Genomic DNA, 23837 nt, shown 5'->3' with positions numbered 1-23837 from the left:
TAGTGTAATGGGAATTATTCTTGTGTCAACTACAGACGTCATAAAACTTTTCTTCTCAAACTTAGTAGTTCCCTAATCTCCAAAGCAGACATTGGTCCTTTGAGGCTATGACTGATCCTCACAGATGCACCATGAGAATTTACCAACCATACCCCAAAGCATTTTCATAGGCATTTTTTTTTCCTTGGGGTAGAAACCACCACTTTCTCTTTTGTAGCTAGGTGCAAATCTGTATACCCTTGGGTGTCTTGTAATCACCACCGTTACCTATGCTCATTTTATTAAAACAAACCTCATGCCTGAATAGTCAACGTGGCCTCTAATTTGCTTTCTGCTCCCTTCTTTCCAGGAAACACTTTGCACATCCAGTCACTTGAAAGAGTACTATTTTTCTGTAGATTTGAACAATAATTTTTTCTTGTTCAGGGAGCATCTATTCCAAATTACATGGCTTTACTGGCTGTCACTCAGTAATATATCAGTGACTTTTTTCATTACTTATCATTATTCTTTCACTGTTGTTGATAATTTTGGGTTTCTTTGGGACAGGTATTGTTAAATGACAAATAGCATGGGCAGGTCCCATGGGATGGTACTAGAAATGTATCACTGGATGAAAGCTCCATGTTTATATGTATATCCTGGAGCCCATAAATCAAATACATTTATACCGTTTTGGAAGTGCTTTACTGATACTGGATTGTTTTTATGGATTAAGCCAAGTACCCTGTGCTGCAAAACAGTATCTTGCAGAAGACTGAGAATATTATATAAAATTGCGCTTCTAAAGCCCAGATTGAAAACTAAGTCTGTTGCATACAGATCTGTTGATTGGCATTCGTTGTTTAACTTAGCTTAATTGTTCATAATCAAATCCCTCATCAGTTTTTCTACTATATAAAAACTATTTTTTGCTTCACAAAATCTACTTCAGGCTGACAGGCCTATAATTCTTTAGGGCATCTAATTTCCCTTTTGTAAATATTGACATAGCATTTGTGTTCTTTCTGTTTTGAACTTTTCCAGTTCCATTTTTCCAAACCATAATGACGATAAGCATTACCAATCCAGCCAGTACCTATGCCATCTCTTTCAACACACTTGGATACAAGTTATCCAACTTTGCTGATGTAAAAATGTCCAATTAGTAGCTGCTGTTTAACATCTTCTTGAGTTACTGTTGGAATGGAAACTCTTTCATCATCATATTACGAATGTTATTTTCTTTTTCTCAGACAGATGTGTGTATTAAACTCCTCCTGCTTTTCTTTGTTACTGTTGCCAATCGTACAATTTCCATTCAATACTGGAAATCTTTTTAAAAAATGACCTTTTTGGAGGTATGGGGGATTTTGTCTAACAAATCAAGCCACTCATTTGTGTCCAGTTCTGGGCCCTCTTGTACAAGAGGGACATGGAGCTACTGGAGCGAGTCCAGATGCTGGACTACGAAGATGATGAGAGGACTGGAGCACCTGTCATAGCAGGACAGGCTGAGAGAGCTGGGCCTGTTTACCCTGGAAAAGATAAGACTGAGGGGAGACTTCATTAATGTGTGTAGATATCTGAGGAGAGGGTGTTGAGAGGGTGGAGCTGGTCTCTTTTCAGTTGTGCCCAGAGACAGGACGAGAGGCAATGGACACGAACTGAAGCACAGGAGCTTCCAGCTGAATTTGAGGGGGCACTTCTTTACTGTGAGGGTGACAGAGCACTGGGACAGGTTGCTCAGAGGGGCTGTGGAGTCTCCTTCTCTGAAGATACTCTAAAACCTGCCTAGATGCCATCCTGTGCAATGTGCTCTAGGTGATCCTGCTTGGCAGGGGGATTGGACTAGATGATCTTCAGAGGTCCCTTCCAACCACAGCCATTCTCTGATTCTGCTACCTGATATTTTGTAAGTTTTTTTTCTTTTTTTTTTTTTTTTTCTTCCCCTTCAGTAGTTCTCAATCAGAAATCCTAACCTTTTGAAGGGGCAACTGATAGCCTTCTAAGGAAGAGAGATTTCTGTCATGCTGCCACAGATGAATTCACATCTTTTGCCGAAGAAAAAATGAAATAGCCTATCTCACCTCATATAAGTATCTTGCTGACAACTGTTTCTGTACTATAGTGGCTATATAGGTGGAATTGATTTCCACTAAATCTAAACGTAGAAGAGGTAGAGCTGTGTCTTTAGCTGTCCCTTGTAGAATGAGGGGTGTCTTGCTTTCATGCAGCCTGCCTATATTTACTGGCTCTGAAGGGCACCTAGACAACTAGATTTCTGGTTATTAGATGACTTAGGGTAGGTGTACAGCTGATCAGCTGTCTGTAGGTATTAAACCCCAAAAAGGTGGGTGGGAGGAGGAAACTACCAAGAGAAACATCATCAAGATTACAGTTCCCAGATTTTGCTTTTTTTATATCAAAATTTTAAAAGTGCTTCTTTAGAGATAGTGTTTGCCTTGGCTATTGTTCATTGGTGGTTACAAGTCAAAAACTGAATGTGTCATTTAAGAAAGCCACTAATTTATATATACCAACCTGACATCTGAAGTTAATTTCTTTGTTCCTGATGTATTCTGAAGGCTGAATTTGATAGTCTAGTTGCTTGCAAATTAAAACCTGTTACCAGATCTGTTGCTCCTGAGAGAGACTGATTAATGTGGTCAGCACTTTAAGATCAGAACTGTATAAAAATTGGTACTTTTTTATTTTCCAATTCAGCTGTATTTCCACCTACCAGGTATAGAATATAGATAGAAAACTATAACTTGCTTTTGTGGGTTATACAAAGTAAGTTTTTACAAGTATGGAGTGAATAGAGTGACTACAGTGGTCTTCCGGAAGAGCTTTCTGTTATCTTAAAGGTATCACTGAAACATGCAAAAGCAGTTACAGGTTCAAAAATAAAATAAAGGAAAATAGAGGGAAAGATCTTAAGGTGATCTCTCCATTGTTTCACAAAGCCAGAATTAATGTTGATATTTTAGCTTTGTTTTGATAACAGATTGTTTTGTCTAAGAAGTTTCAAGACCACCATACATGAAACATCTCTGCAGATCTTTAGGTGAAAGCCGCACCTGTGCTTTCTGAAAGGTCATTCACATTTTGATAGTGCGTTTTTTTTTTTTTTTTAAAAAAAAAAGACACAACAGAAACAAACAACCAAGAAAATCCTCTGTATGTAGCTTTACAATATTGCAATTATAAATTTCACACAGTTATTCTGACCTTATTAAAGTTGTCTTCAACATCTGCCAGCTGTCACTGTCAAATGCAAATTACTACATATGGTAACAGGTAACCTGTTTTTATTGCCATGTAATCTGTGAGACGTAAATAACTTTGTACTGTAATTACATGGCACTTACCTTATGATTGAAGTAATTACGTGGCTGTTTGTACCCTGTAAAGTAGCGATAACTTTTTTGTTTTTCATGATGGAGTTGTTTAATTTGTCTTCAGCACATTTACATATTAAATTTCAGTAGTCTCAGCATTATGATTATAATGTACAATCCATTAACAAGACACTCATCCCTCTCTTCTTTTTTTTAAGTAGGTACGTGAATGGTTTCTAAGGGATCCAAGTTTGTTGTTAATTGTCAGAACACTTTTGGAGTGGAATTATGAAATATAACCCTTAAAGCAAACAATCTTCTTTTATTTCTGTGAGAAAGTCAGCAGCACAAATAAATACTTGTGCTTTTTTAAAAAACTAAATTTGTTCTCATATCAAAATTGTGATTGAAATGAATTAGGCATATCAGTAACTTGCTAGCAGCTCTTTGAGGCAGCAAAATGATGTATCTTTTTATTAGCTGGCGCATGGTTTTATCTGCCAGCTTTATTTTAAATGGAGGTACAATTTGAGTCTGTAGCATTTGGTAGAAATACATTTGCTGTGCTAAAATTGGAAACATTAATGATTGTGCTTACAGCAGTGGGTATGTAATTTGGTGGCCATGTAATGTTTGTATGTGGGGAAATTGATAGCTTCTTAGGATACAAACATTTATTGTTGACATACTTCAATGTCTATACCCTGAAAACGACAGAAAATGGAAATGCTGCAAAAGTGCATGGAAGACTCCGTATCCAGACAGGGTACAGCAATGTTGTGGGAAAGCAGAAGAGGGCACTCTACAGCTGTCTTGTGACCCGGAGTGCTATGTGCCACTGCAAGAGCTGCGTGTGGGAGCAGTTACAGCTCTTTTAGCCCTGCTCTTCGCTTCTGTGCTTTAGAGGCATTACGTTAAAAACAAAACAAACAAACAAAAAAACCCTTCTCTTTTATTCCCTTTTCTTTTTGTAGAATTATAGAATTACTCGAATAGTGTACTGATGCGGGTGCATCTCTTGATACTGTCTTTTCAAGGCTCAGTCTTCGATCCTTCACTGTCTCGTGTGCTGGTTAGGAGAGGTGGTGTTTTCAAGTCAGAGACTTGTAGGGTAGGTCAGATTATGAAAGGCTTCTGGTGTGGCTGTCAACAGTAGATGGCAGTGCTGTCCTGTTGCACTGCTTGAATGTGTATTATCAGAAATGTTAAGTCCTGTGTAACATACCCTTCACTATACGTCTGCTGTTGAAACACGAATAGTTAGGTTAAATACCACTCTATCTAGAAGTAGGTCAGTTCTCTAAAGACTATTATCCGTGTTGAAATTTGGAGCAAGGGGATGATTGTATAGGTATTTTATAAATAGATGCTAAGTGCATTTGTATTCTTTGGTTACCTGTTCTGGATGTAATTCATAGATGGAAAAAAAACTAATGTTAGTGTAACACCACTTAATGCCATTTCAAATTTAATCAGAAGCCACTGCAGTATGTATGTTCCTAACTTTTTTTTTTTTTTTTTTTTTTTTCCTCTAGGGGAATTTGCTTTTTGCAGAAATAACTTGGTTAGTGATACATGGTGCATTCCTGTAAATTTCCCCTTTCCCCATATTGAAACATCTCTACAGTCTGAAAACTTGATGACTCATAGTTTATCAGTCTTTTGAGTCTTAAATTGGAGCCAGTCCCTCTTGGCTTTTCTAGTACCGGAAACTGGAGGGTTTTTTTTGCTGTTTGTCCATGAGCACACTTTGAAGGGAAAGACTACTTGATCAATTTTTTTGCCCTAAAGTCATCCGATTGAAAAAATAAATAAATAAAAATTCTTCCTGGAGTTAGTCCACTAGAAAAAAATATAAATTTAATCCATATCATTTTTTAAAAAAAAGTTATTAGAATTGACCCTTGTGCAGAGAACTTAGACCTTTAAATTTTAATTAATTTAATTTAATTTTTAATTTCCATAGAAGTACTGAATCAGAAGATGTGAGGAATGTAGAGTGTACTTCTGTATAATTGTATTTGTGATGCACCAGAGTAGAACTGTTATGACTTAGTAACTGTACTCATAAAAGTATCTATTTTTCAGGCTAGACTGAGAGTTTTATTAAATAATGTATTTAGAAATTGTTCCTTTAACTTTTTTTTTTCTTTGTGCATGCATGTGTAGACTTACAGGATCTTTGCAGGTTCTGTGAAAGAACTGAGGAGTTTATTTTTCTAGATTCATTTTATGAAACATATTAGGAATGCAGTATTTTATAGCAAGCTCTACTTGCTAATGTGTAACTTCTGTTTTTGTGAATATGGAAGTTGCTAGCATTAGACTGTAAACTCTTAAAATTGAGTTTTAATAGTTTTTTAACTTGCATTGAACTGATTATGATGGCAAAAATAAATTTTGCCAGTTGTTATTTTTAAATTTACAAAGAAAAGTATTTGAGGAGCTAGAATTATGGTCTTGCCGTAACATTTTCTATATGAAATACTTGTATATGAATATTTTGATTGCTTTGAAAAGATCAGAGAAAAGGGCTTTCAAATCATAGGTTGCAAATTTTTAAAGCTTGTATCAAACCTTTGTCATAACCTGCCTTTGCTGATAGTGAAGGTGATCAAGACAGAAAGCAAAACTAGCTTCATAATATAGTTTTTCCAAAATTCTTAAAGACTGCTTGTCATAAACGTTTACAAATTGATTTGTAAAAAAAACTTGACAAAGTTAAATGAGAGATAGCACATACAGTTTCAGTGGTCAAAAGGCTGCGAAGAAATTTTTACAGGAAGTTTAGTATTAGCAGATACTTTACGGGGGGCGGAGGGGAATGAAAAGGTGGATATTATTACAAAGCCAAATGTCTTGTGGGTTGTTTAATTTGTTACACAATGCATTACATTAAACAAAAATTAAAAGATCTCTTGACTGGCAGTACTTTAAAAGCACCCTGCAGAAATCCTTGTGAGCTATAGAGGAAAAAAAATAAATCAGTAGCTTTTTTTTTTTTTTTTTTTTCTTCTTTTTGGAGTGGATCAAGTTTTGTCAATCTAAGTTTTCAGTATAGCTATATAGTACTTTCTCTACAGTTCTTAAGCTGTATCATGGGAAGCCATGTTTTGTTTTTTGGAGGGAGAATTAAAATTGGCTTTACATTTGGTTTCTGCGTAGCCAGACTTGCTCTTATGTTTGTAATATTTAGAGAAGTTCAATAGGGGGCCCTTGGTGCTTTGATCTAGTGCCACAGTGCAGTTTAATGAGAGGGGTTCTCAATATTGTCTGCAATATTAAAAATTCTGCTAGTTCTGTCTTAAATAATAAAACGCGAGATTTACACCTTGGAAACCTTCTTGTATTTCTGGGCACTCTTTCTGTTTGAAACAGGTAATTACAAAAACCTCCGGATCAATTTTTGTAAAGGGGCACCCTGATGGGTGCCATGACTGAAGTGTGACATGAGCCTTTTCCAATACAATGGGTGGCCTAACATTCCTCGGGAAGGCCAAGCTCATTAAATATTCTCTTCTTTTTTTCCACCCTCTCCCCCTCTTCATGCACTTAGCTTGAGTTGCGCTAAGTCTGAGGTTTCCTCACTGAGGACTTAGGAAAATTGCATAGAGTTCTCAGATTGAATTTTTTATGTGTATGACTTCATGATGGCATTAGCATGTGCTTTGATCCATGTGTGAATGGCACTGGGTCGGCTCTTATTGCCATATCCAGATGGTGTTACAGGGAACAAACAGTTGTGTTTTAGGATTTCTCAATAGACTGTCTAGACTGGTCTTGCAGCAGACAGATACAGCCACCCATCAAATTAGCGTTTGTCAGATTTATGGTAATGGTTCACCAAAGCCTTCCTGTCATTGACATTAAGATTTACGCCTCCGAAGTTATTTTGCCTTCCGCAGAGTGTAAAGTCTGATCGTGTGTATGTGTGTGATTATCTACATGTAGATGTGTATTTGCATAAATAAATTTTTAACTGAAAGAAAAAAAAAAGTAATTACTATGGTAAGAGGCAGAATTTTTAAAGTATTTTTTTTAAGAGTCTGATTCCTACAGCTGGATTGATTAAGGAAGCTTTCCCTTTCCCGTCCATCCCCTCCCTTCAAATGATAATACGGATGTTCTGTTCCAGTCAGTGTCTCCCATATGCCCCTTTTGGAAAGAAAAACATGTATGTGGATTACTATGGCTAGATTTTGCACTTTCATGTTACACTGCAGTAATATGAGCTGCTCCCCGTACACAGTGGGAATAACCTTTTGACAGGCAGTATGTCCATTCTCAGTGGAAATGTTTTTCCAAGTCTGGCCAGGGCTCCTTTGATCATGCCACCTCAAATGTAGGGGTCATAGCTACTATGCAATGTAAGAACCACTGATGGTTGACCAGGGAAGAGATAATTTTGAGAAGAGCATATTTAAAATAAGCCAAACGTGGTGTGTTTTTTGTTTGCTTTTTTTGTTGTTGCTGTTTTTAAGGGCATTAAGAATTTGTGTTGTGGTGGCAAGGCTAAGCAGGAGTGTTATGGAAGTTTGTAGAGGTAGCTGAACATGCATATACACTTGATGGTGGAAATGAGATTGTGGATCTTTCAAACAGCTGAACTGCAGCGGTGATCTGTGGGCTTGAACATGCCAGAGCATGTTCTGAAAATGTTTGCTTGTTATGAGGATATTTCAGAAATAGCAAAGGGAGTAATGGGCAGGTGAAACAATCCAGATGTTATAGTAAACTGTATATTTGGGGAATGCTACCACTTAATGAAGAACCAATTTTACAAAACACTTGAACTGATTTGCAAGTCTTTCTATGTTACGTGCCTTGGAAAGTCTCTACCCTATTTGCTATAAATGAGAATAATTACCACTGATCATGAATAAGAACAAGAATTTGATCAAATATAAAGCCATTTTCTAGACAGCTTAATTCTCTGCTCTTGCTGTTTGCCTTGTTTGAAGGGAGCTTTGTGACACTGGAAGAAAGTAAATATGTCTGATACGTTCATTGACAAGAGGCAGCTCCAGGAAGTCAGAGCCGGTTCTCCAGAAGGCAGTTCACAATCCTTGAGAAGCACACATGTGCTCCCTGTGCCGTCTTTTTTAGGGGCTCACAACCTCCCTGTTACACAGCGGCAGCGTATCTTGCAAAAATCGGCTAGTTCATTCTTCACAAATCTGTGATCAGAGATTGTGATGGTGTAATCTTTGTTTATTGGATAGATTTCTGTGATTTATGTGTGCTGAACATCTTTCACTGTTACACAACTTTCTTCTGTGCAAGTATTTCAGTGAAAGGAACTCAAGATATCAGAGAAGTAAATCTTTAACAGCAGAATAAGAACTCATTTCCTTTATGAAGAGAGTGTGGAGAGCTGTTCTTGTTTTTCCTCTCTTTAAAAAAAATAAAAAAATAAAAATCTTAGGGATGTTATCTATGACTGCTGGGAAGAACAGTTTGTCAAACTTTGTCTCCGCATAGTATCTTTTCATACCTCAGTGGAGGGAGGATACAGCATTGTCTTCTTTCTGTAGGTAGAGCAAGACAGACTTCTTTGGTTTTGATTTTTCTTCTTGTAGTCTGACTCTATCAGAATAAGCATATGATACACTGAGATATTTTAGTTGGTAAATTTTCTGTATGAAGTGAAAATTAGCACAATACAGCATTTTAACAGTTGAGTCGGAATTTTTAACTTTTTATTTCTTATTCAAGCAGCATTAGAAAACCTTACCTGGCCTTGGAGGCTTTACATGAGATATTTTTCTTTGAAGTTTGAGAATTGAGACTTTCCTTTTAGCATACTTCTGGTTTTAGTTTGATACGGTGAAAACCTGGGATGAAGTCTTTCTTTTTTTATGCTGTCTTAATTTGTCTCAATCAACTACAAGATACTATATGGCCAGTTTAAGTTTTTGAGAATCATTACTTCTCCAGGAGGACAATAGATTATTTATAGAAACATTACTTCAGTGTATATGACTTACTGATAGGAACAAAACTTTCTTGCTTATTAAAAATGAATTTATTAGAGATGAGCTAAAAGGTATATGATTTATTTTCCTTATTTCCCTAAAGTATGTTTTTAGGGTAGCCTAAACTTAGGGAAGGTAGTAGAGGGGCTAATAACACACTTGGCCTGGCTAGGACCCCAACGAAGACTTTATGTTGCACTGTCTGCACACGTGTAAGTGCTGTAGGTTGGTGCGTTACAAAACATCATTAATTCTGTGAGTGAAAGACCCGTGGTGCCATAGTGGCAAAGTATCTGCACCATGAGCACGCAGCTGAAGCAGAGAAGAAAAGCTGAGGAGCTGCTGGCCTGCGTGCTGTTGTAATGGGCAGAGATACGCAGCAGAATGAGGCTCTTTTGGGCATCCCCCTTACAGTGTGTTCTTTGGGACAGAGATGGCCACCAGCATGGCCTGCCACGGGAGGTGTGCAAGTAGCACACGTTAGGATATTTTGATGGGCTTTGTGTTTGGGAGAGTCACTGCCATCTTCTTTGGGGGAGATTTTGATGGCAGATGATGAGCTAAGAAAGAACGTGGTGTCATCTCCCCTTTCTTCCCAAAGCAAAGTGAGTAAGTTGTGACTTGGGAGGGGAAAACAATCTGTGGAAACTGCATGAGGAGTGGAGGCAGAGGAGTGTGGTAAGTGGTGAACAGCAGGCAGGTAGCTGAGAGATGGATCTGATTTTTACCAATTGTAAGAACATCCTGACCCTGCCAGCACAAAGACGCTCATGGAACTTTGCCCTCCATGCTCCTAGCATCCCAGCACCACCTCTCTCTGCAGGCTGACATTGCTGTCCCAGCCCCTCGCTGCTCTTCTCTGCCCTCACCCAGGGGAAAACAGGGTGAGAGGAGCAGTGGAGCTGCCTGAGTGGATGCTGAATTGAAATAAGAGTTTTCTAGTACCACAGCCTAATTCCCTTGTCAACGCACACAGCCCTCACACCCAAATTTACAAGTGTTTTAAATCCTAGCTAGCTGGCCCAGCTGGGAATATAAACTAGACCTCAGGTATTGTTTTAACTCGGGCTGGCAACCTGCCCACCCTGCAAACGAGGATACAGAATAAATCTGGCAATCCTTCAGAGCTGTCCCACAGCTCCCCCAGAAGCCCAGACAGATGCTTGATGATTCCTTTCCAGTTAGTGTGGGAGGCTTCTCTTTCCCCCTTACCGTAAAAACAAAGGGGAAAAAAAAAAAAACACAACACCATTGTGATACATCTCTAGAAATGCTTTCACTGGTAAAGGAACAGTAACTTGGGCAGTGGCTACTCACCCTGTGACTAAGCTGATGTGGGTGCTTAGGTCTGAGCACCTGGGCAAAACTGACAGTGAATAAACATGCCTACACTGGAGCCAGTAGACTGTGGGAGTCTGCCCAAATCAATAAGCTGCTCAACCTTCTTTGATTTTATTTTGTATTTTATTTTTCTCCATCAATGGTAGCTGTGTAAGGACACTATCAATTACTGTATTTGTTGGAAAATGTTGTCACGTAGATGTCTCGCATAGATGAAAGATCAGAGGAGAGCTCTGTAGAATTTGTACTATGTTCACAGGAGTTGAGGTTGGAAGGGATCTTGGAAGATCTATAATCCAGCTTCATGGTCAAAATAGTGGGGTGTGTGTGTGTGTCAGCTTGAGGTCTGACCAGGTTGCTCAAGGTTTTATCCACTTCAGTTCTGGTTTTGAAAACCAAGGGGAAGAAACCTCAAAAGATAAGGACTGCAGAGCCTCTGGGCAACATGTTCCACTGCTGGACTGTTGTTCCCTTGGGGAAAAAGTATTTTCTTATATCCAGTCTGAACCTCTCGGGTTTCAATTTGTCCATTGTTTCTTGTCCTCTCTGCATTTACAGCTGCAAGTATCTCTTCTGAAAGTTCCCACTACATTTATCCGGATATCTCAATAGCTTTAGATTGTCTGGAAGATTATTCTGTGTTTGTACTGCTGTGGTCTTGTTAGATTTTATAAATGAGATTTCTCTTAGCAGAGGGTGCAGCTTAGGCTGCAATATGATTTTTGAGAGTTGGCACTTTCTTTATGCCACATGCAGTATAAGTACAAAATACATTTGAACAAACAGAAATATGTACTTTTGGCAATATTGTAGTCTGAAACATATGGCGAAAGTGTGATGCCTGATGCATTTGCATTAACAAATGCCTGTTCTGAAAGTGGGGAATCGTAGTGCTTTTGTAAATAACAAAGGGAAATCAAGATTTTTTTTAATTTTTTTTTTTAATATGCTGCTGCATTTAGGGCTCTGAGTTGTGAGACTGACTGATCTTAATTTCACATTTCAAATAGGAAACTTCAGGGCATCAACAAAGACGCTAAAAAGCCTACAGAACCAGAAGACAGCAACATGTTAGTATGCTGCTATCTTCACATAGCCGGGCAGCCTCAATTTCATGGTAAAATAATCAACTGTATGAAAACAGATGTCTTAATTCCTTCTGCTCTCCAGGTAGATTTTTCTCTAATTGCTATCAAGTGGATAAGTGGTGTTTTCAAGATCTTCATAGATTTCTGTTTTGTTTCCTTATGCTTTTTTTTTTTTTTTTTTTTTTTTTTTCTTGGTAGTGAGTACGTGCTGAGCTACAGCCTAGCCTGAGCACATGTTACAGCTTAATTAAAATTGATTTAAAAGCAGTTTAGGTAAATAAGCACTCAGTAAATTTTCAAACATAGGTTAGTTAATTTAGGCTGACTTGCATCACACATTTGTGTAATGTAAGGGAGTAGTAAGAATCTACTTCCTAATTCATATTTGCTTCTTTTTATGTTACTGAAAGGGCTCAAGTATCACTTGTTAGTGTGTAGCTTGGTGTTTTCAGTTAAGCTGTCTAGGCCCACTGTGGCTCTGTAATGTACATGACTTGTTTTATTTCTAAAACAGTAAAACCCAGCTTTTGAAAAGTATAACATTGCATTCTCTTCCTGTGCCTGGTCCAGATGCAGTGGAGTTTTTGAAATATTGCACAGAATCTACAATGACTATTTTCGAAAATCTGTGCAAGGTAATTGTTTTTCTGCAGTGGTACAATAGCGTTCTTTGCATGTAGAGCTGCATATGAATTGCAAGTATTACAAATCTGGTATCAAGGCTGAAAAATAAATCTTAATACAAGAATTGATTAACAAAAGTGAAGTTTATTGAAGTGAGTAGCTTCTGTAATAAAGCAGAAAACTAGGACCAGCTGGAAAGGGGGGGGGGGAGGTGAAAGGGGTGAGGGGACATGGGGAATGTAAATTGTGGAATGGTCTCTGCTTTGATTTTTCTTTTTTAACCTGTGTTGTATTAGCTACTTTCCAACTGGCAAACTATAGAAATGGGCGAAAGAAATCTGTTATGTTCTTTTTTGGCCCCTCCATGGTCTTCTATATGAGGAAGCATTTTTTGTGTCTTTCATAAGCTTTCTACACAACTTCTTAAATACTGTTTTTCATTCAGACAAAAATGTTGCAGGCATACATGCCCAAAATATGCAGTAATGTGATATGAATGCCTAGTGAAATGGGGTATAGTACTCTGAGATGGTGATTTCCATTCTTCTCTTTGTAGGCATTGAAACTATTCCTATAATCACAATGCTATCGCAAATGAAATTTTGCTGAACTAATAATTGTTTTGTGGTTGAGAGAACACCACAAGAATTTCATTGCTGAAGTCAGCTGCTGTGGAAATGAGACTCACTCCCCTGACTTGGCCCATACTAGTGATCTCTCAACTGCCATCATCACAGAAATTCATGGAGAAATGGATCCACTCCCATTAATTAGCATGAAATCAAGAAGCAGATCTTGGAAAGAATCTGGTAATAGACCAGAAGCCAGCCTGGCGCAGATGAGCAATCTCCACGCGCTGTTTAGCCGAGTGCTCTGCCTGTTGATTCAGTTGAAACGTCTCATCCCCGGGGTGTAGCGCGTGGTGATACTCGGCCTGGAGGTGATGAATACATGGATAACTATGCTTGAATCCACATTCCTTGAGAAGGGGTGCAGTCTCTAGGACAGCCAAAGATGGCAAGGGTTTTTAGCTACTGTTACTATGTAAGCATCCAGGAGTACTACAAATAGTTCCCAATTAAAAAACAAAACAAAACAAAAAAACCCTCCTCCACTTTTCAGGGTGTGGCAGTCCTTTCAGTAGTCTGATCTGGAAGCCTCAGCCTACTGGTGTCTAAAATTGGCTATTGCGAAATAATTAAAAAAAAAAAAAAAAAAGACCCTGCCAACAGAAAAGCAACACTACCACCACCAGCCCCCTGCCTGCCCAAAGGAATGAGGCTACACCATAGGTAAGGTGTAGGAGGCCTCCTCTGCCTCACATGTACAGTTGGTTTTGGTGGACCCCATTTACGTGTAGGTGCTGAAAAGGAGCACTTGGTCCTTACTGTGCACTACAGCTTAAAATGACATAATGTGACTGCAGGATAACCACAACAGGGAAATAGCAGTCTTGCAATAGTGAAACATTTTTCTCGGGGTATTCAGATGGAAGCATTGACTCAGGTGAAGGAAGCGCAATTTCCCATGTTATTAGGCTATATATAAGTTTAGAAAAAGTGGTAGAAACTTGCTGCAGTGTTTTAAGATTTTTTTTTTTTTTTTTTTTTTTTTTTTTTTTTAGGAGATTTTAAGATTCTGTAATTGCCTCAGCTGGTAGAGAGAAAAGTATTTCTAGATTATGTATGGAAAGCCCCTGAAGTACTGCAGAAGATCTCACCCTAATGATACTGAATATTTCCTAAGCTTGCTCAGTTTTCTGAGTGAACTTTACATCGTTCAAAAGCTCCCTAGTTCCATGTGTTGAGGATGGGCAAAGTTACATGTCAAAGAGTAAGATTCATGATGCGGAGAATGCCTAACCCAATGAGTATGAAATGCTAAAGGGTATGTCCAAAACTTCTGCCACATGATAAACAATGTAAAATAGCTCAAACCTGCACGATTTTTCATGTTTTTAAAAGTTTCGACTTTTAATGGCAAAACTAAGTAAAGAAATTCTTCAAAAAGAAATCCATGCAGTCAGTATTTTGTTTTTAACTGTCTTAAGATATCAGTAATGAAGACATTTTAATAAGCAGTTAATGAGTCTCTGAAATAGTTGCATTTACTGAGATTCTTTCTGGGAAGATCAACTAAATCCCTCTATATTCTACAGTATCGAAGTAGGTCGAAGTACATCCAACACAGGAAACGTTACAAGACGATGAGTCTTTTCCTTATGATGCTTCTTACAATGAAACTAATGAATATTGCAGAAATTTAAAATACAGAGTGAGACTGGTATTAGTTTTTAAATATGGTTAGCATTTGTGGAATTTTAAGTGTTGGAGATCTTGCTTGTTTTTTTGCTCTATTGTCACTGGCAAGGAATTTCTTCTAAAATTTTCTGGATCTCTTACTGTGCTGACCAGAGATGCAAAGCACACAAACCAAGCATATGGAGACAGTCTTACTCTGCTTTGGAAGGATTAATAGTTTCAAATTAAGATCAAAAGAATGTCCAGTATGTGTAACATGTAATGCATTTTAATTTACCTTAAGCAAATACCACATTGTCCTTTACTTGGCATGCTAGCAATGCAAAAAAAAAAAAAAAAAAAAAAAGTTTAGATTGTGTCTGAGCTAGAAGGTAGTGTTAATTCCAGTTAAAATAAGTCTTCCACAATAACCACTTAAAGGAAATTCAAAGCTATTACCGAGGATGGCCTGCCAAAAATCTTAACTCATTGATGACAGTCAAATAATGTTAAATTCTTTGAACATGTGTAAAAATGGGAAAATGTGCAGGTCTAATTCCTGAAAATGTGGGCAATGCAGAATGAGCATACTGATAAATGAGTTGCTCTGAAATTTTTAATTTAAATGGAGTGTTTAATCGTTGATGCATGGAAGTATATTAGTGTCTCAAAGAAAGAATGTCTTTATTTACCCTGAATAGAATTGTGTGTGTCACTTGCACAGTAAAGTTTTTGTCACTGCTTTTTTCTGGTCAGGTACCACTAAATGATTGTAACTAGAAAATAATGAAAAGGACTCCACTCTTCTACAATTCCACTTATTAGCTGGCTTTTTTTTTTTTCCCAATTGAAACATACATGATCATGTAGTAGTGCAATCCCATACTGTTTTTTGTGTATAGACTTTTTCAGTTTATTTTATTACAGTCAGCCTTTCACACAGCGTGACTTTTCTGCTCCTTCTGAATCCATTATTGAAAATTATGGAGTGAAATTCAAGTTGCATGCTTGGTAGAATTGAGTTTTGCTGAAATGCCTATGGTTTTACCCCATTTTTTGTGCTAGTGGGTTTACTAAGGAAATTCTTAATTTCTCGTTTCAGTATTATTTCAACTGGAATCTGTGGTATATCAAGCTGTCCCTGAAGGATTTTCTTCTCTATTTATCTGACAGAAGAAAATTTTTTCTAGGAAATACCACTGAATAGTATGGTTGATTGGAGTAGAAAATATGTTGCTATTAGGCTGGAATGTAAGGCTAAGCAGAAGAGAAAAGTGGTAGACAGCAGGAAGAAGACTCATGATACATTTGTCATTAAAATACTTATGTTTGCCTGGAAGTCCAAGTAGATTTTAGTGTTTATACTATGGACTTCATATGGACGCTTAGTGAAAAAATATTTACCTGGTTTCATACTATTTAACACTTTGCTTGCTGCTGTCAATATGCTTTTTTTCAGTGAACGTTTTCAAGTCAATTTATGGTCTCCTAGAACTTTATCTTCATTTTATTTGTAAAGGTTATTTTTCTAGGATTTTTAATGGGAAACGGCTTAACAGCTTTTACTATTTAAGGGTGCAAAATGTCCCCAGCTGAAAAATCTTCAAATATTTAAACTGCAGCTAAATAGTACATTTTGATTCCTGCTTACGGATAAGAGTCAAATACGAGACTTCTCAGCTTAGTTGTGTACTTGAACAATAAGCTATTTTAAATGACTGTAGTGTATTTGTGCTAGATGGACATCTTAGTTATGCTAGAAAACTAGCACTGAAATTATTATTATTAGACCATGTCGCTATGCCAAGGAACTTCTTTTCTTTTGAACAAAGAAGGTTGAATCTGTACCAAAACCAAATTCCAGGTCTGAACAACAACAACAAAAATATGATAAAAATGCTGTGTAGTTGTTACTTCTCTGTAGCTTATGGGACTTGGTCTTTGCTGTTTTGCTCACAGTATGGTGTGGTTTGGATCACACTGGACTTCAGTGGTATTTCAGTAGAAGTAATACATTAATAACAACTTTGTTTTTCCCTTTCCTGCACCTACTCCTATTATTTTTTTTCAGCTTTTGGCTGACATTTACATCCTATTCAGAATTACATTATCCTCAGCTTTGTGAGGATAGCTAGATGTAAAAATAGGTTTAATAAAATTTGCTGCTTTGTTTCTAAGAATAAAGGTTTTTTTTTGTTTGTTTATTTTGTTTTGTTTTTTTAAGCCAATTCATTGTAGTTTCTCAATTTAAAGAATTGGGCAATGGCACATTAAATGCAGAATGCACAGTTTGCAACATAATAATCAAAGGCCTTTCACGTTTTCTTAGGAAAATGTATTTAGATTTGTGAACTTCAATAAACATATGCTCCCATAAATTACGTATGTTTTGCTGGATGTTGAAGTGTCTGGTTGAGTATTCTGTTCTTTTCCATCAAAATATCTCCGGGTTTAGAGAGTACACTTGATTGCTTAAAAGATCTGAGCTTTTTAAATTTCCTTTACTAAGGAATTTAGGAAGTTCAACAAGAAAACAGAAGCTGTTGAGGTAAAGTTTAAGATTTAAGCAGTATAGTTACGAGTGGGAGGAGAATTTCTGCTTCAGCATTGTGCCTGACTGGATGAGGTTTGTGCAGTGGTCAGGCACTTTTTAAATATATATATATATACATATATATAAATATATATATACATATATACAATATTATTGCTCTATGTTTTTTAGTTTGATTTCCATGGCATTTTAAAGGTGAAGGTAGTGCTGTGACATAATTTGCAGGTACATCAGTTCTTCCGTTGCGGGAGACAGAAACGACCAAGGCTCATACTTTACATCAGGCACCAGAAATTTTCTCTCTTGCCAGAGAACAGTGAACAGCATGCTTTTTCTTGTTTATTTCAGCTTTATAACTAACTGCATGAAAATGAGAAGGAAACAAGAATAGGTGAAGGTTTACCTGTGTTCACAATGATGCTACCTAGGTGTAAGGTGAGGATCTTTTACAGCCCACTAGGAAACAATGGTTAATGTCTCTTAATTGTATGAATGCTTTTGATAGGACATTTGTCCTGAAATATTTTTTTTAATGTCTCTTTCTCTACTTTTATAGCTTGTCATTTCGTCCTGATTAAACACTGATCTCTATAGGGTATAATTTGTGATTGTATGCTTTTGTAGCAATAAAGTCAATGATGCAAGCTTAAAAATTTGTTGCAAGGATGAAAAAACGTGACTACTCAAATATTTATTCAAATAAATAAGACTGTTATTAATATTTAGGAAAGTAAAATACTTCTGGTGTTTGTCATCAGTATTATGATCTGTGTTTGACGTTTTACTGCAGTTTTTCTTTTCAAATCTTAGACTTCTGAATTTTATTACTGAATAACATAATCAGAGTTATGCACTCTTTGTAAAGTGGTATGGTATGTTCTGTACCTTATCGTCTTTCTTCATTGTTAAAAATTGCTTTGGAGAAATGCTTCTGAGCTATAAATGGTTCCTCTTAAGTGAAAAATCCCTATGGCATGAGAAGAACTATGTGCATCTCTTCTCATACTCTGTATACAATCCTTACGTTTCAAAAATACTGATCTTATAGTAGAGTAGGTGACTGGCCATTACTTAATGGCCTTTCAGTAAAAGCTGTTGTATATCATATGTTTGATATATGTATATATCAAACTTCCTTTAAAAAAAAAAATCACAGACCTATTATGTCAGTCTTTAATTAGGGAAGCAAGTGTAAAAAAAAAAAAAAAGAAAAAAAAAGATAAAAAAGGTTGAGTTAAATTCTACTTTTACAACTGATTGTATGTCTTAGTCTTAAAACCAGCCATCTTCCATTTCTTAAGCCTGTTTTTATTCATTGTCTTACTCTGAATTATGCCACCAACTCCAGATTGTTTATGTTTCACTGATAGAATCTCATCATTATTGCAGTGCTCCCTGGTTGTTGGTGAAATTTTCTCTCTCGCCAGTGGAAGGAGGAGTTTCCCAACTTGGCAAGATTTACACTGATCTAGATTGAATGGTAAAATTTTTGTTCCAGTAAGCAGCAGTGAGTCAATTTTTACTGAGGTGTCTGCAGCCTCCTTAAAATAAATATTAAATCTCTTACAGCTGTGCATTAAAGAAGACAAGGGACTGAGCACCAAAGAGCTGTGCTCAGTTATCTGAATTACATGTTGAGTTTATTTCTGCTTGGATTTATGATTATATTTCACCAACATGAGATATTCTTAAGCAGCAACCTGTTGCCTTTTTAACTTAAGAAAATTTTTATAGAAGTACTGTGTAATTATTACCTGAAAGACAGACACCCAACAACTTGTCAGTAAATGCAGTAGCATTAGGAAAGCACACGAAGGTGTCAGGCTGTGGATGTTTGCTCCCTATAAAAGTGCTTGCTGTAATGCAAAGTACTTGCACCTATGCAAGGATGAAAGATTCTGAATCACCAAAGGAGATTTGCAGTAGCTCTGAGACTAAAAGCAGTTTTTTTTTGCCACAAAAATAAAAATAAAAATCTGGCATAGTAATACCTTTGTGTGGCTTGAAGTATCTCATGCCTCTTAACTAATAAGAAGTGGTTGTAGTTACACTAGCAGAAACTTGTTAGTTTGGGTTGTCTCTGCTGGAAAGAGGGTATGCTGACCTGCCTGTGAATAGGCATAGATGTGTGGTAGGCTGTCTCAAGAGTAAGGCCTTGATAGTCTGTTTTTTAATGAAAAATAAACCTTTTTCTTGCCAGCTCCCATTTTTCTCCCCTACAAAAGTTAAAATCCAGCTGTGACCTCTGAGAGGCAGCTTAACCTTTAAGAGTGTCCAGAATTTATCTACAAAATAATTCTTTACCGTTTCCTTTCTTTCCTTTTTTTTTTTTTTTTTTTAACCTGACTTAAATAGATGAAGAGGTTTTGGTCAGTATTTATTAAACAAATTCTTGTTTGAACAAGAATGGTATGGGATTTTTTGTTTGTTTTGTTTTTGTTTTAATGGTGCAAGCCTATGAACACAGCTTATATTTACAGTTGTCTTGCCTCTATACGGTCCGTTCTTTTTCCTGTCAACTGAGAATCCCCATCTCAAATTATGTTCCCCAGATATTCAAGGACTACAAGCAGAGCTCCCGTTTGATTTCTCTTCGAGACAGTTTAAAGGCTGTAGTCCTTGATCCATGTATGATCAGCAGTGACAAATTGGACAGTTCTGATTTTACAGAACTAAAGTACAAAACAACCAATAAATACAGAGGTCTTCATTAGAAAACAGTTTCCTGACAATTGAGAAACTTGGTGGGAGATAGAGATACTTAACCAGGAAAACAAGATAAAACAAAACCCAAAACCAAGCAAGCAAAAACAACCCCAAAACCTTGCAGCTGGAGAGTTTAAAAATGCAAAATACCTGTGTTGGAGCATGAGGTGTTCTAAATGGCTGAAGTTTTTCAAAGATAACTTCCTCAGAGTTTGGTCAAGGCAAAAACTTTTATGTTCAAAGAAGCTGTCATTGATTAAAATTTGACGAATTTTTAATGGTACTTAAGATTTGTATGCCTTCCTCCAATTGTATATTTTGGATTAATGGTTTTTGTTTAGGTTCGTCTCCTGTTTCCTCCCACAGTAGTAATGTGCTGTGCTAGCCAAGTAAAACTTCTGCTATACAGGAGAGGAAGAGAAGTTCCTGTATATGTTACTACATATTTCCTATTCCCTAGGTCTTCTGGTCAAAATACATATCTTCTTAGAGGTTCTTATTTTTGTAAATATAGTATGTTGTGATAGTTGTATATTGTGATAGTAAAATGAAAAAAAGCATGTAAGAATGAAAACATTCAAAGAGAGCCTAAAGAATAAGAAATACCCATTGCCGATGACTATGTAGTACTTCAAATCCAAGTATGCCATGAACTGATAGTAGAGCATACCCCTTAGATCTCCCATTTGTGCCTCTGCCAACATCAGTGTAATTTTTACTTCATTTTGTAGAGTTGGAAGGCAGTCTGGTTTTAAATGTTCCAGGCAGCAGAATTCTTTGGCTGTAAAACTTGCGCCGCCTGCAAAATCAAGCTATCGTTATTCTCTGGTCCACTTCTTCCTTTTATCTAAATCCTCCCATTAATTCCTGTTAGACTGTATATACATTCGTAAAGCACACTCCTTATATTTCAATGTTAACTGCATAGACTGTTTCTAATTTAGTAACTTTTTTTTTTTTTTTTACATCAGTCTTTACTAGTATCTTCTTTTCTTTGCCTCCTGTTAATTTTTAGAGCAACCAAACATTCATCAGTTTGCTAACTTCTTGGTTGGTCAGCACCTAAATTTGTGTCCTGGTTTTGGCTGGGATAGTTACGCTATATTTCTTCTATGATATGAGCAAAGAGAGAATTATTATCTGAGCAAATAAATATAAAAATGACAGTAGAAACTATACTTTTATTTTTAATGTACTGTTACAGTATCACAATTCTGTTTAATTTTGCTCTCTGGTACTTTCCCAAATAATTCTAGTATTCTTTATCAATGGGATATTTGGGTTCTTCTCTACTATTTTGTTCTGTACAGTTTTTCTTTGACAGGTATCCACAATCTCTTTTTACTTGACCTTCTACCCAGCTATGTACATGTTCAGTAGGACTGGACTTCAGAGGAAATAGTCTGGTCTCTTGTCTCTAGAGATTTGTCCTCTTTGGTTTCAGGTTTGATGGCAAACGTTAGTATTGAATTCTTTCATAAGAAAGAACAAGACATATCCTGGGGATAAATCTCAGAGGAAACATTGCCTCAAGTAAACATGAAATACTTTTTCTTTTTCCCTCAAAACTCACTTGGAATTTCTTGAGGTTTCTTCTTTAAATATATGTATGTGTGTGTATATATATACACACATATATGTGTGTGTGTGTTTGTGTGTGTATATATATATATGTATATATATATATGTATATATATATAATACACTCAGAGACTCGCACGCAACCTGTGAGTTGTTTATTTTTAATTATGCTTATGATGCCCAACAATTCTGGAAGTGTGGGCTGAAGCTTGATAGAAAAAAATCTCTGGCATTTGTCTATTTCTATAATGTTACTGAAATTTCAGTAATATTGTATTCTTTCAATACAATCAGTATATGAAAATTCAGATCTTGTTACTTTTCTTGGGTATGTATTAAATGGTATCACCTATGTCTTCATTGAGACACTTCTGCACACTTCTCACTTATCATCCTGGGTCATTTTGTGGCCATCTCCTTTTCTGCTTTTTCCAACTACATTTCAAATGAATTTATTTATGTTTATTTTACCATAGTTGAAATTTCTTCAAACTGTCTTGCTGCATAAGTCCCAGTGTGATCCCATAAATCTCACTTCAGGTATGATGAGGGAGCTTTTACCATGAGGACTGAGACTCCTATTGCAGTTTGAATTAGGGCAGCAGCAGGTTTTTTATTTATTTATTTATTTATTTATTTACTTTGTTTGTTTTTCCTTTTAAATAAGTAATACATTGCAAGTTTTAATTTTTTTGCAAGTATTTCTCTAATTTTTGTTTCTTTTAGGTTCCTATACCCATTTGGAAATGGGATTTGAATTGGAGTATTACCATAAATTCTTTCGTATAGTATTACAGAAATAATACCACGTGTAGTGTGTGTATATAAAATAAGGCTGCCTAGGGTCTTGGGTACCAAATATTTTTCTGGGCGAAGAAAGAAAAACAGCGTGCTGTTGACATTTAGTCAGTGTTAATTAGAAAAATCAAAGAATACCAGGTGGTCAATATTATTTTTTTCTGGATTTTGTGATCCAGTATGAAACACAAATAATGCCTGCTTTGCTGAACAAAAGAAAACACAGTTCTGTAACGTACCTTGTAACATAAATGAAACATGGAAAAGCTTTTTTTTATTGTTTGTTTGTTTATTTATTTATTTTGGCTGGAAACCTGGAAATAGATGGCTTTTAGCAAGCCTGTTAGTTCTACGCTAATTTTTTGTGGGGGAGTGGGTTGGGGGGGAGTCTGTATGTATTTTGTATCTTTACTAGCTAGAAATTAGAAATGACGGGTAGTGCTGCATCCTTAACTTTGTCCATTTTTGTGGTGTTGCTACTGCCTTTTGTGCATTGATTTTTAGGGCTTTTTCAATATTTTCTTAGGTAGTGAAACTGTTTGCAAAAACTTTTGTTCATAAGGCTTCTGTTCACCTTTGTCTCTTGCTGTTAGATTTGAATGGACTGAAGGGTTGAAATATGACTTATTCTTGTGCAGGGAAATAAATGGAAAGCAAACCATCAGAAGGGAGACAAATTGAGCAATAGCTCTACACTTGATGAAACTTAGAAGTGTTTGAGAACCCCCTTGGAGCTTGATCCGTCACTGCCATGAAGTCTCCTGTTCAGAGTAGCACCTGTGCCTATGTTCAGCTCTTCTGTTGACTCAGCATGACCTGTGCATATGCCGTTTCATTTTGTTAGGCTTTTACATCATACTTCTATAGTGAATGTCTAAGCACATCCAGAACCCTGATGCTTGTTTTTCTCAGTGCTTTCTTCGAGGACAGTGTGAATGAAGTGGAGGGTCATAATTTTGTTCCTGCTCTTCTGTTATTTATGGGGAAGTGCCTGGGAGTTTAAGGTCAGAAAGTTACATTTTCCATTTTGAGCACGAGGTTTAGTGATTCCTTTTGGCTTATAGTTTCAAGGAGAAGGACTACCATTGCCTTACAGTTGTTTGTTTTGTGTTTTTTTTTCTTTTTTTCCCAGGATTATTATGTTTTGTAGCACACAAACTTGACTGCATTCAAAGAATTTTCCTTGTAGCTAAAGCCCTGAACTTCTAGATGAAGCCTTTACCCTGGAGCAGTCCCTCTCACTGGAAGATAAGGGCGAAAGATCCTGTACCTTCTGCCCAAATGCAAAGATACTGTCCTTCATGCTTGTGCAATGTGAAATTGAGGATCTTGATCATCAAAAATAATTGACTTGAAGCCTTTATTTTATCCTTAAACTAGTGAGGACTTTATTTGCTTGAGAAATTAGTAAGTTCTATGTTTTGGACAGAATTCCACCAACTGCGATTTTATCATCTTCACCCAAAGGAAGATTGCATCATGACCAGGAAGTCTTTGAAATGATGTACTCTGAATAGCACTGTCATATCTGGCTTGTTAGAAGCCATCCAGTTCATTTTTCTTGACCTAATTTGCTACAAGCTTCCTCTGCTGGTAGCAGAGTTGTC

General features: G+C 36.7%; 1 protein-coding gene across 7 annotated transcripts in view; it reads left to right on the top strand.

The window, feature by feature from the left end:
- Window positions 1-23837, top strand: part of ARL15 (ARF like GTPase 15) — a 219082-nt gene that overhangs the window by 49984 nt on the left and 145261 nt on the right. The window contains exon 1 of one of the 7 annotated variants that reach the window (XM_084503122.1): window positions 18535-18625. The exons of the other annotated variants lie outside the window; for them this stretch is intronic. Coding sequence (XP_084359248.1) covers window positions 18623-18625 — 3 coding nt within the window. The 5' untranslated portion in view covers window positions 18535-18622. Of the gene's footprint in view, window positions 1-18534; window positions 18626-23837 lie in introns of those variants that run through there. 7 annotated transcript variants of the gene reach the window in all.

This window comes from Aythya ferina (assembly GCF_964211825.1).
Source record: "Aythya ferina genome assembly, chromosome: Z".
NCBI lineage: Eukaryota > Metazoa > Chordata > Aves > Anseriformes > Anatidae > Aythya > Aythya ferina.
The sequence above is the reverse complement of the archived record's forward strand: the minus strand, read 5'-3'. Positions and strand labels throughout refer to the sequence as shown.